Source organism: Thamnophis elegans, chromosome 1 (assembly GCF_009769535.1).
Source record: "Thamnophis elegans isolate rThaEle1 chromosome 1, rThaEle1.pri, whole genome shotgun sequence".
NCBI lineage: Eukaryota > Metazoa > Chordata > Lepidosauria > Squamata > Colubridae > Thamnophis > Thamnophis elegans.
In genome coordinates, this window is record NC_045541.1 from 115,556,728 (window position 1) to 115,570,238 (window position 13,511).

A 13,511-nucleotide genomic window follows, 5' to 3' on the forward strand; every position below is an offset into this window, starting at 1 on the left:
ATGATGGGAATCGAAATGTCCTTCCATTTTTGTGTGTAAAGTAGCCTTGCTGCAAGAAGCTTCTTCAGCTCTGAAGAAGGTGAAGAAGTTTCTTAGATGAGAAGTGAAACTTCTTCAAAGAAAAACCAGAACCTCCAGTTGCCTCCTGAGGGGAGGAGGGATGGGGGGCACCTTTGGGGAAACTGACCTGGATGACTGAAAATCTCCATAGACAGTGGAGAAGAATATTTGTCTTGCTGTCACTGTCACCATAAAATCATAGTCCCTTCCTGTATATTGTAAAGAAAGTAATTTCTCCCTTTAAAGAAAGCCTTTTCTATCTTGTGCCATGTAATAGTCCTCTCATAAACAAAATCAGTATCAGTCAGCTCTGCAAATTTCATGCTATGAAACTATGCTACATCTTTTTTAAAAATGTTTATTTCTTACAATAGGTATATTTTAATCAGTAAGCCTACTGTGTGGACAGATAAATTGCGACAACAATTTTTGGAAGGGTTCAAATCTTTCCTGAAGATTCTTACTTGTATGCAGGTATAGTATATAATCTATACTTTTCATTACACTCCAATGATAATTAGTATAGTGGCTAATAGTATACTCCAGTGTAGCCGTACTCTAATATTTTATTATTAGTTTGCATTTATATGATTTAATAGCAACAGCACTTAGACTTATATAACACTTTGCAGTGCTTTACAGCCCCCTCTAAGCGGTTTACAGAGTCAGCATATTGCCCCCAACAACCCTGGAAAGATGGAAGGCTGAGTCAACCTTGAGCCAGTGAAACTCGAACTGCCAACTGCTGGCAGCCGGTAATCAGCAGAAGTTGCCTGCAGTGCTGCATTCTATCCACTGTGCCACCATGGTTCTTAAAATGATTCTAAGAAGCTCTGCTTCTATTAAGTGACTGTTAACTTAACTTTTTTCAGTATAATCAATTCCAATGAATTCTGCAAGTATGCAATTACAAAATAACATGCCCTATTGCATTGTCACATTTCATTCAAAATAAATAAAAATTCCTCAGTTCATTTGATACTTCCATATCTATTTATTTAAGCTTATGGTCTGAATGGTCTTATGGTCTGAGTAAATTTGACTTGAGTTATCTGGATCTTGGTTTGTTACAGGGAATGGAGGAAATAAAGAGACAGGTTGGACAGCATATTGAGGTGGATCCTGACTGGGAAGCAGCCATTACAATCCAGATGCAGTTGAAGAACATTCTCTTGATGTTTCAGGAGTGGTGTGCCTGTGATGTAAGCTCCATAGTAGAAAGGACTTGCAGTGATCTGAATAATTGGAGTTTCTTACGAGCAGACTCCTCTCCCTAGGGTTGCTCAATGTGACTGTTCTATTGTAGCTCATTTTTCCCCCTTGGGAATTCTTAAAAATGAAACATTTCATTGAAATATTAAAAGTAGTTATCTTTGAAAGGCCTCTTGAATTATTGTTACTTAGGAAAAAGAAAAGCCTTTCTTTACTACAAGACCATTATTTTACGCATAGGTTCTGATTTTGGTAGCTTGTTGTGGGTGAAACAAGTGGTTTATAAATTTTTTAATGTTGCTTATTTTTTGGAATGGCACTTCTTAAAGTCATTACAGGTAGTTCTCGATTTACAACAGCTCATTTAGTGACCATTCAAAGTTACGAAGGCATTGATAAAAGTGACCTGTTTTTCACAGTTACAACCTTTGTGGCACCCTCATGATCATGTGATCAAAATTCAGATGCTTGGCAACTGGTTCATACTTATGACCGTTGCTGTATCCCAAAGTCATGCAATCACCTTTTGCGACCTGGCAAGCAAAGTCCGTCGGGAAACCACATTCACTTAACAACCAGGTTACTAACTTACAACCTGCAGTGATTCACTTACCAACTAGGGCAAGGAAAATTATAAAAGGAGGCAAAACTCATGTAATATCTCACTTAGCAACAGAAATTTTGGGCTCAATTGTGATCGTAAGTTGAGGACTATCTGCACAAATCTATAGAAAATGCAACTATTTTTTATTGATAAATTCAAGAATTATAGCTTTGCGTTTCTCAGTATAGTTAAATAGATATTTTTATTTAAAACCAAAATTTAAAAAAATATTGGTACAAAGTGTTGCTTTTTTGCTAGAATTCCCCGAAATGTTTACTTTTCACTAAAAAAAAATGACAAGTATAGGGCAGATAGAGTTTTGTTAAAATGTAGTGCTTCATGATTTTACTTTTAATCACTGATATACATATCCGCCAAGTTTGTTTGCAGAAAGACAGCTACTATGATTATACCATAAATTCAGTGCTACACATACCATTAACTATTATTGTAAAAATAATGTAATTTCCAGGAAGAGCTCTTGGTTACAGCTTATAAGGAGTGCCATGCAGCAGTAATGAGATGTACCAACTCTGCCTGTAATTATTCACGGGACAAAGCAGTGATCAATTTATGTGGCCAGACTTTGGAATGTAGACGGTTCAAGGTATCAATGGATCCTGTGAGCATCCATCTCCCATTGTCTAGGATGCTAGCTGGTAAGTGCCTGTTGGTTAATAATGGCTAACAATTGATTTTCCCTTTTAAAAGTCTGGTCAGCTTTGATAAAAATAAGGCTTTGGATTTCTCAGGTGTAGGTTATATTTAAGTATATTTCTTATCATGTATATTATTGGCAGCTTAATCCCTATAAATGCAATTAATAGAGATTAAGTGCCAAATAAAAAAAAATCATTAAGTGTATATTTTGTGAGGGAAAAAAATTCTCTCCTTCCGTGTGTGTGTATCATATATATCCTTATGTATGTTCACAATTTTATTATTAATATTTTAATATTCCCCCCTATGTTTTTTTTCTTAAGTGGTGCCACATTCTTAATCATTTGCTGGCAAATGTATGTTTGATATGAAAAACCTTACATATAAGTGATTTTGAAATGCACAGTGATAACCAATGGTTCTTTTATCTCTCCCTTAATCAATAGTAAAATCTCTGGTAATGTCTTTTCTAGGTCTGCATATACAGTTGAGCAAAACTGGAATAATTTCAAGTCTCCAAGAGTTTATGTCATCGGTAAGTGTCTTCTGCAGTTCAATCAGGTGGAGCGGTTAGTGTGCTAGATCTTTATGTTCTTGTTCCTGTTTAAATTCACTGTCTAGTTATAAAGCTTATTGCAGCCAATCGCTGACTCTTAATCTTCTTTGTTATAGTAATGCGATTGGATACCATTGAAGGACGAAGTAGAGTATGCTCTGCTTTGAGTTATTTGAAGGGAAAGTGCTAAAAAATACAGAATATTAATGAGCTATTAATAAAGGACTAATTCTGCATTTCACACTGGCTTCATAGGCTGTCTTAACTACAGTGCCACATAGAGTTACAAAGTAGAAGTCCAGTCTTCAAATTATCCTACATTGTAAGCCAAAGAAAGAACTCATATAATCCATGCGTTATGGCCAAGGAATGTTGAAGGTCTCATATCAATCCCAAATGCTAATAGGCAGTTAGCTGCTTTGGCCTTTAATGAGAGAAGTGAACTGACAAGCATCCTTGTACAATGCATATCTTTCTGCAGAGAAAATGTCACCCTTCCCCTGTGGGTTTGAAATAGATCCACAAAACTTAAGCATCATTTTTCATTGAATCTTATCTTACCAGGATACTGTTTTTGTTTTCCTAATTCAGTATAGCCTTGTATTTAAGCACTGGCCGTAGACATAAGTAGTGAATAGTATCTATTGAAGGGAGTGAATAGTACACTGATGGCAACTTAAATTCACTGAGGACATTATGTATCGTTTCAAATAAATTTTAAATAACATTGCAAACAAAACAATGACTTGTGGCATGCAAAATTGTAATTGCCAAAGGCCAAGAAACAGTAGCCCGATGTTTATTGTGCATCTTTTCCCCCCAAGACCATTTGTTAACAACTACTGTTGTGATCAAAAAGCTAGGAAAATCTGAGGGGCCTCTGGGGAATGGGGCTGTGTTATCTAGTCCTCTTGAGTTTGGGGGAAGGGAAAATAATCTTCAGGTATTTTTGAGGTAATTTTCCAATCCACAAGTCATCTTCAGACAGGAAGGATATTGGTTTGCAGTGGTTTATCGACTATTAATTATGCAAACTATAATTGTTTTAAAAATAATATTTTCTGCATTATTTTTAGAAAGAATTCCAAGTGCAGCAGTTGGTAGAATATCCTTTGCGCTGCTTAACATTGGTTGCTCAGGTTGCTGCAGAAATGTGGAAAAGGAATGGACTGTCTCTAATCAGCCAGGTATTCTCCAAATGACCATGAATGTATTTGTTTTTACAAATATAAGTCACAAGTTGAGGATGATCCGAACTGTAGCTGTCCCCTAATCTTTCTACAACACAAAAACTATGAGGGTGAAGGTTCATTCTGTGTCCCTGTGGGTTGGTTTCCGAACGCTTCCGAACAAAAAGTTATGAAAGTGGGAAATATTATTTGGCACAGATTGTGAGAGAATAGCAATAGCACTTAGACATATACTGCTTTACAGTGCCTTACAGCCCTCTCTAAGCGGTTTACAGAGTCCGCATATTGCCCCAACAATTTGGGTCCTCATTTTACCCACCTCGGAAGGATAGAAGGCTGAGTCAACCTTGAGCCTGGTGAGATTTGAACTGCCAAATTCCAGGCAGCCAGCATTCAGCAGAAGTAGCCTGCAAAACTGCACTCTAACCACTGCGCCACCAAGGCTTACCTCGGTGAGATACCAAGGTGAGCCTCGGGAGCCACCGAGAATAGATATAGATCATTTTCTGGTGATAACTGACTCTAACTCTTGTCTTAAAACCAGCTTCCTTTTCAGGCACTAGATAGTTTATATTGTTATTGTTTTGGACATTTTTTAACTGAAATTCTAATTCTATGTTTATAAAAACAAAAGCTCAACTCTTCATGAAAATGTATTCAATTTTTTTTTTCTCTTTCAGATGTTTTATTATCAGGATGTTAAATGTAGAGAAGAAATGTATGATAAGGACATAATTCTCCTGCAGGTGACTATATCTTGTTACTATATTGTAGTAACTGCTTTTTGTATATCTGTTATTTTCTATTTTTTTAGTACTGTTTATAATATTTATATCTCATAGATTGGGGCAGCATTTATGGATCCAAATAGTTTTCTTTTGCTTGTCCTCAAACGATATGAACTGCTTAATGCCTTCAAGAAGACAATGCCAACTAAACACCAGGTAAATATACTATTATGTTCATTTTACTGTTGAACACCAAATTATGTAGTAATCCATAAAAACTGTATGTACCGTATTTTCATGATCATAAGGCGCACCGGATTATAAGGCGCACTATCAGTTAACGGTAAATTTACAAACTTTTTTCATATATAAGGCGCACCAGATTATAAGGCACACGGTTTTTTTTGCAACATTCATCCGCGCGCAACTTTCGCAAACAAACAAATTACTAACGAAATCGCGCGATCGCGGGGTTTACTGGCAGGTGCTCAATTTGCAAACATTTTTCACGGATCGGCGTAGCCTTTAAACGCAGCCTAAAAAGAATTAAAACACTAAAAAAATACAGAGAAAAATCAGTCACTTTTATTAAACTTTTAAACAGCTTTTAAACTTTTTAAACTTTTAAACTTTTATAGTCGGCTCTATTCATCTTCCATGAAACCTTCGAACTCTTCGTCCTCCGTATCGGAGATCATCAATTGGGCGATGGCGGCATCCAGCAAACCCGAATCCGTATGGCCCGTAACTTCATCGTCAGAGTCATCAGTTTCGATACTCTCGATGCCGTCGCTGGTCAGTCCAGGAATGATGTCGGCCTTCGCGAACCCTCGGATGACAGTTCTGGCGGATACTTTATGCCAGGCATCCGCTATCCACTGGCACACAGTGGCATAACTGGCCCGGCGTTGCCTCCCGGTCTTCGTGAAGGAGTGCTCTCCTTCCATCATCCAGTTTTCCCACGTGATTCGCAGTTTCGCCTTGAAGGAACGATTGACACTTATGTCCAGTGGTTGCACTTCTTTGGTCAGACCACCCGGTATTACAGCAAGCTCCGAGTTGGTCTTTTTCACCAGGGCTTTCACATTTTCTGTTTTGTGGGCACGCATGGAGTCGTACACCAACAATGCCGGCGACGCATGAAAAAATCCATCCGGTCTCCGAACGTAAACTTCTGATAGCCAATTCTTCATTATCCCTTCATCCATCCAGCCTTTAGGATTCACTTCAACAATTATTCCAGCTGGCAATGTTTCTTTAGGCAATGTTTTTCTTTTAAAAATTACCATTGGGGGTAATTTCTGCCCATTTGACAAAACACCGAGAACTACAGTAAACGATACCTTTTCGTTTCCTGTGGTGCGAATTGATACCGTTGATGTTCCGGTTCTCTCTACAGTTCGGTTCACCGGAATATCAAAGGTGAGGGGGACTTCGTCCATGTTGATGATGTGGTCGGCCTGTATATTTTTTTCAGAGATCTTGCTTTTGCAGTAACTCCGGAAGTTGGCCAACTTTTCCTCGTAATCCGCCGGCAACTGCTGAGACACCGTCGTCCTTGTACGGATAGAGAGCTGCCGTCGTTTCATGAAACGGAAGCACCAAGAAGGCCCTCCTTTAAAGTCATTGATATCCATTTCATTTGCCATCGCTTTGGCTTTTATCCGAATGGTGACAGTTGAGATGCTTCTGCCACCTGCTCTTTGTTCCGAAATCCATCGGTCAAGTCTGTCTTCTAGTTGCGGCCATCTAGCTTTATTGCCACGGAAACTTTTCTTCGTCTTCTTTGCAAGACGTAGGTCATCTTCTTGCTTTCTCCACTTGCGCACCATGGACTCATTAATGTTGAATTCTCTAGCTGCAGATCTATTTCCATGTTCTTTTGCATGGTTGATTGCTTTCAATTTAAAATCTGCCTCGTAAGCAAGTCTCCTTTGTGGAGCCATTTCGAAGTCACTTTGGAAAGGCGCGGGCGCCAGCAGTGCGCTATTTCTCAAGGGGAAGCCGGGGTTCCCCTTGAGAAATAGCGGTTCTAGAAGCCGGACAAAGGCGTATTCGCGCGCATGCTAAGTAAAACTCGGAAGCAATGAGATAAGAATTTCCCGAATGGAAGGGGAATGTGAAACCTTTTAGGAAGGTGAAGGGTGGAATTCAACTGAAACACTACCGTCTTGCTTGTCCTTACAGCGGGAAAAGGGGGTAAAGGTCATGATAATAGCGTAAAATCGGGAGGGACAGACCCGAGGGACGTGTGCATGCCTGCTCGCGGTCATTCGATTGCGAGCTTCAAGTTTGTTGCTGCGCAATGTGAAACAGAAATTGTTTTGAGATCCCTTCAATACTCAAGGTTCATATAAACGGTAAATTTTCAAACTTTTTTCATATATAAAGCGCACCGGGTTATAAGGCGCACTGCCGGTTTTTGATCAAATTTTAGGATTTTCAGTGCGCCTTATGGTCGTGAAAATACGGTATAATGTTTGTGTTATGTAGAACCAGAACAGACCAAACATGATATTTTTCTACCAAAATGCCTGGGATAATACTTCAGAACACTAATCTATGTATTTATTTCATATTCAAAACACACTTTTTGGTTGATACACAAACACATACTGCCCCCACCTCCCAAGGTCTCCTGCTGCAGTTTGCAACACAAATAGATGACATGAAATTCAAATTTTGAATTTGTTTGGTGAGTAATCCATAAATTAATATTATTTCAGTTAATCCTGGTTCAAGAATGCAATTTGTTTTAATCTTACAGGATTTCAATAAAAAATGTAACACATTGATAGAAGAAATGCTTCAAGTACTCATCTATGTTGTAGGTAAGAAAGACAGTTTTTGGAAAAGATGGGGAGACAGGTAGTCCTCGATTTACAATTCATTTAGTGACCATTCAAAATTACAACGGTACTGAAAAAAGTGACATGACAATTTTTCACATGTACAACCTTTACAGCATCCCCAGTGGTCACGTACAAATGCTTGCCAACTGGTTCATATTTATGACGGTTTCAGTGTCCCAGGGTCATGTGATCATCTTTTGTGACCTTCTGACAAGCAAAGTCAATGGAGAAGCCAGCTTCACTTAACAACCATGTTATTAAGCGATTCACTTAACAAATGTGGCAAGAAAAGTTTTAAAATGGAACAAAATTCACTTAATAAATTTCTCACTTAGCAACATAAATTCTGGGCTCAATTGTGGGCATACGTTGAGGACTACCTGTACATCTTTTGGGGATCGTTTTTGCTATGTATAAAAAAAGTGTGGTTGAAAATAGAAAAAAATAATCTTATTAAACCTATTGAGCAGCTGCGTATTACTAAAATTTAGATTCAGTATTTGAAACCACAATTACTATTGACCAAGTTCTGTGGCACAATGTCATCATCTAGACCAGTGTTTCTCAACCTTGGTGACTTTAAGTCTTTAAGCTGACTGGGGAATTCTGGGAGTTGAAATCCAAGTTGCCAAGGTTAAGAAACATTGATCTAGACCATTGGTTTAGCAATATTATTAAGTGTGCCTGACACCATCAGTGTATGGTTAATTGACTTCAATTAAAGGCCTATGAGGCACAATTGTACATCTTGTGAAGCACTGTATTCACAACTAGTTTGGACAGCTGCACTTATAATAAAGAAACAGCCTTTCCTTTCATGAGATTATTACAGAAGAGAAAAAAAATCAACTGACAAAAGAAAAGAAAAACCACTAGTTGATAGATATTTTTGCATGAAAAATAGCAAGATGCAAGACAGCTATTATTCCAGAATTTGTTATGATTTGTTCAAAGTTTTGGAGCATTTTATGCCAGTTGTGAAAAACTGTTCCTCTATTCTTGGTCTTCCCGCATGATTCTTTGAATATATGAATGCACTCCACTATTTTTGCCTCTCTGTAACTGTAGTAATCCCTTGGATATATTTTTTTGTGTGTTCTTTATTAGGAGAAAGATACGTTCCAGGAGTAAGTAATGTGACAAAAGATTATGTGACAATGCGAGAAATTATCCATCTGCTGTGTATTGAGCCAATGGCACATAGTGCTATTGCAAAATCTTTGCCTAAAGATGTGAGTAATTTCTTTTCTTTTCCTCTCCTATATGTTCTGACAGGCAGCCCTTGCTTAACGACCATTCATTCAGTGACTGCTCAAAGTTATAACAGTGTGGAACAAATGGTAGTTACCACCAGTCCTCAGACTTAGTAGTGCCAAAAATTTGGCGGTTGGCAATTGGACAACATTTACAACCACAGTGTGTTTCGACTCCCCTGCCCCTTCTCTGTCCTTTTGACTGCTCTGCACTCATCTCCTACCTCTTCTGTCCCAGCTGACCTTTACTGTCTTCTTCCGGCTAGTCCCAGATCCAAGTATTGGGTGAGGGCACAGCCCTGAGATACACACAAGAGGTTTGGCAAAGCTGAAAGGAAGAGGTAGGGCATTGGTGCAGGTGGCAACTCCTTGGACAAAGACAGTGGCTGTAGATGCTGTGCGATCCAGCCCCAATTAGGTCCTTAAGACGTATCATTTACTTTTCTTTTGACAGATGTTTAAAGATGCCTGCTGAAATCTTTTATTTTTAGTGATTATTACAGTCAGTCGCAGCTTTATGCCTGTACTCTGTGCACATTTTACATGTTTGCTTCTTCATTTTACAGATTTTATAGCCTGTCCAGTTCATAAGGCTTGGGTGGGCTATAATACATTAACATTATAACAGCAATAATAGAAATCAAAATGATAAAGGGCAACAGTAATAATAAATTAGCTCTTCTCAAAGAGGGACACCAATTGGGATCATATTCACCCAGAGTTTCACAGGTACATGTATGTTCCACTGTTTTTACATCACAATTTGCAACATGGAGGCTGCATGAAGAAAGGTAGACTTAGTTGTGTGACTATGATTTACTTGTGAAAATTAAAAAAAACAGTTTGTGTGTTGTTATTGGTTTTAGAATCAAGGGAGTTTATCACTTTATTTTTGCTCTGTGATATCTTTGGATAGTTGCTGTGTTTGTGGCTTCCTACCAGAGACATAGATTAGTATGAATACTTGTAGTGGTAGGTTATTTTTCTCAATGGAAATGCTGCACTCTTGAAATTGCCAAGACACCATTTAATCATCAAAGATAATTAGAAATAAATTCCATTTATAGGTTAGATACATATAGCTCTGCAGAAGCAACCTTAGGTAGAGTTGACAGGCTCACAGCTTGCAGTTACAGTGTTGCAGAATCCTTCAATCACTGGTCACCATTTGCTATCTCTGACATTAACAACCCTCCGTGATTTGCTTTAAAACAGTAACTGGGAGTGTTGGAATTGCCAATTCTAAACAGCGTGGGCACATAATGTTGTGCTTTACCATGGTGACCCAGTGGTTAAAATGTAATATTTCCGTCTTAGTACTATTGCTATTGCTATTTACAACCACTTTACTTAGCAATAGCAATTGCTAAGTAAATATGGTCCCAATTGCCATTGTTAACGTAATTATTCATACACACACACACACAAAAAATCCTCTGCATTTCAGAATTCCCTCTCAGCCTCTTTCATGTGTATTATTTCCTTGGTAGGAACTAAAAGGGGAATATTGTGAAGAAAGAGAAGTTTCAGAAAACATAATCGCATGATTCATCAGCCAATACAATATGTAAGCCTGATGAGAATCTAGTTTGCTTCTCAACAAAAATGGTTGTGATTTAGATATGCTGCTCTTTTGATTTATTTTAAATTTACTATTTTCATCACCCCATTTTGTTAACAATCATGTGTGGTGCATGTCTTAACAGGAAAACAATGAGACTGGTTTGGAGAAGGTGATTCACAAAGTGGCCTTGTTCAAGTAAGTGCTTTTTTTTAATGAATACTTTTTAAATTATAAGTAATTGTTTAATAATTGCAATATGATTGAAAATAAACTTTTATTTAACTAAAGGAAACCTGGTTTATCAAGCCATGGAGTTTATGAATTGAAGGAAGAATGCCTCAAGGAGTACAATGTATTTTTTTACCATTATACAAAGACTCAGCACAATAAGGTAAGAAAGCATTTCATGGAAATATGAAGTTAGGACATTGGCATGGATTTCTTCTACAACTTAAGTAGGTTTGTTAAGCAAGAGGCAAAGGAGGAAGAATGCTAATTAAAATCACTCTGAAATAAAAAATACATTTTATCACTGAAAATCATATTTTATTTGTTTGCTTAGTTATAATTTTTCTATATTACCATATTCCAAAATGACTTCTTGTGGTTCACAATAATTGCCATAGTCAAAAATCAATAAACAATATTTTATTATATATAAAAGGAATTTTCCAGAGATTTTTCAGATTTTTTTCCCTAAATGCAAATAGTCAAAGTGAATAGCAAAAACAATATACTGTCTACAATTTCAGTTTTAAGATTTTCTTCAGCTCATCAGTGGTGGGCAACCTAAGTGGCCTGCATGTGACACATGTCTCCTTGATTCTTTTATAGTGCCCCAAGTCTTGACCTTATTGCTGAAATTCAACAATTTAATTGCATTGGTCCTAATTTTTGCCTTTTATCCCCATGTAAGTAAAATAGTTATGTTAAATCTCTGATGGATATAGTGCAGCTATTTGGCTAATATTTCCAAAATGCAGAATTGAAGAAGTTCCTTGGATCAGAAGCAAAAGTCCAGTTACCTTTTGAAAAAGCATTTTTGGGACAAAAATGATCTGATTGATTGATTGATTGATTATATTTCTATGCCGCCCTTTTCCCTGGAGGGGACTCAGGGCGGCTTACAATCCAAGTCAAGGGGGGGGGGTACAAATAAGGGAAAGAAAAAGCACGAAACAAAACAGTACCACAATTTAAAAGCACACAGCAATTATACCATTCGAGAGGGGACAAAAGCTCATTAGCCCCAGGCCTGTCAGAACAGCCAGGTTTTAAGGGCTTTGCGGAAGGCCTGGAGGGTGGTGAGGGTTTGAGTCTCCACGGGGAGCTCGTTCCAGAGGGCCGGAGCAGCCACAGAGAAGGCCCTCCTCCGGGTGGTTGCCAATCGGTATTGGCCAGTGGATGGAATCCGGAGGAGGCCTAATCTGTGGGATCTAATCGGTCTATTGGAGGTAATTGGCAGCAGGCGGTGGATGACTGAGAATCTCCATAGACAAAACTTAGAGATAATGGGAAATTCTGTCCTGAAATAATGTTACCCTGTTGTAGTGTAGATACTTTTTTGATAGAGAGATGAACCGCATACTAAACAAACAAATAAATAAACAAATAAAATACTTTATATCCTGCCCTGTTTAATGATTAGTATTCTGGGATGGTTAGAACCAGCTTGATAATGAGACCAAAATTGTTTTGGTATACATGGCAGCCAGTACTTAAAGCAGCCTTCCTCAAAACAGTTTCCTTCAGATTTCTGGGATACAGCAACTTGGTAAGACTATCTTAAGAATGTTGAGCATTGTAGCTCGCTATATCTCAAATGAAGAAAAAGAAGAAGGCTATTCAGGAACATTGGACTCCAGGTTTTTTGATACTGGATTGGCCATAGGGTCGCAGCCCTATAAGCCTCATAAATAGTGGGTATCTAATGTTGAAAGATTCAGTTATATTTAATATATTAAACAGCAATATCACTTCTTTTCTCAATGAATGGGAAATGGTAGATTCAAAACAAAGCTGTTGCAAATGCTACTTTTTCATACATTGTATTATTATTTATAATCCTCCCAAGTGGCTTGCATAAAAGATAATACAGTAAACATTCAGGGCATAAATAAATAAATTCCAGATGTTTCCTAAGGTATCGTTGGTAGAAAATGGAGGGAAAGCCAAGAAAGTATAGCAGAAAATGTATAAACAACAAATTCCATGGCTTCCAAAGAAAATGTTAAATTTGTAAAAATAGGAAGGGAGGAATTTGTATTATTTTTCTTGTTGTAAGTCTATATTTTTGGCTTGTGCTACAGCTTCTTTAGTCTAGTGACTAGTCCATTTTTTGGACTCAGTTGTTCATAAATGCTTTTGGAAGATTCACATCATTTACATGTTGATGTATAGAAAGCAAATTAAGTTATTCATTTTACAGGCTGAACATATGGAAAAGAAAAGAAGAGTACAAGAAAATAAAGATGAAGGTAAACACAGTAGTATTATAAAATAAAATGAAGGGGTAGTTGATGAAGCTGTAATGTCCTATTTACTGTATATGAAGTTGGCGATTATAAACATCCTAGTGATGATGTGGAATTAATGAAATCATTTGTTTCTGAATTATTTGCTATCAGCCAGAAACCGTGAGGCTTAAGATTTTATATATCATTCTTTGTTTACGTTTGTAGAAATAGACCTTATGATTATGTAGTATAGATCTTACGATCTCTCCATTTTTGTCTATTTGGGGTGATTGTGGAGGTTTTGTGAGTTCATTAGATGTTGAAATATAGATATTAGGCTAAAATTGGGGTGCTTACACTCCCATTAGATAGGAAC

General features: G+C 37.5%; 1 protein-coding gene across 1 annotated transcript in view; it reads left to right on the top strand.

Annotated features, from left to right (window-relative positions):
- Window positions 1-13,511, top strand: part of UBR1 (ubiquitin protein ligase E3 component n-recognin 1) — a 60,498-nt gene that overhangs the window by 22,716 nt on the left and 24,271 nt on the right. Inside the window, exons 13-24 of the mRNA XM_032228879.1 lie at window positions 435-534; window positions 1,134-1,262; window positions 2,349-2,535; window positions 3,010-3,071; window positions 4,169-4,279; window positions 4,963-5,028; window positions 5,125-5,226; window positions 7,778-7,841; window positions 8,970-9,094; window positions 10,822-10,874; window positions 10,968-11,070; window positions 13,108-13,156. Of these exons, the coding sequence (XP_032084770.1) occupies window positions 435-534; window positions 1,134-1,262; window positions 2,349-2,535; window positions 3,010-3,071; window positions 4,169-4,279; window positions 4,963-5,028; window positions 5,125-5,226; window positions 7,778-7,841; window positions 8,970-9,094; window positions 10,822-10,874; window positions 10,968-11,070; window positions 13,108-13,156 (1,151 nt within the window). The remainder of the gene's footprint in view (window positions 1-434; window positions 535-1,133; window positions 1,263-2,348; window positions 2,536-3,009; window positions 3,072-4,168; window positions 4,280-4,962; window positions 5,029-5,124; window positions 5,227-7,777; window positions 7,842-8,969; window positions 9,095-10,821; window positions 10,875-10,967; window positions 11,071-13,107; window positions 13,157-13,511) is intronic.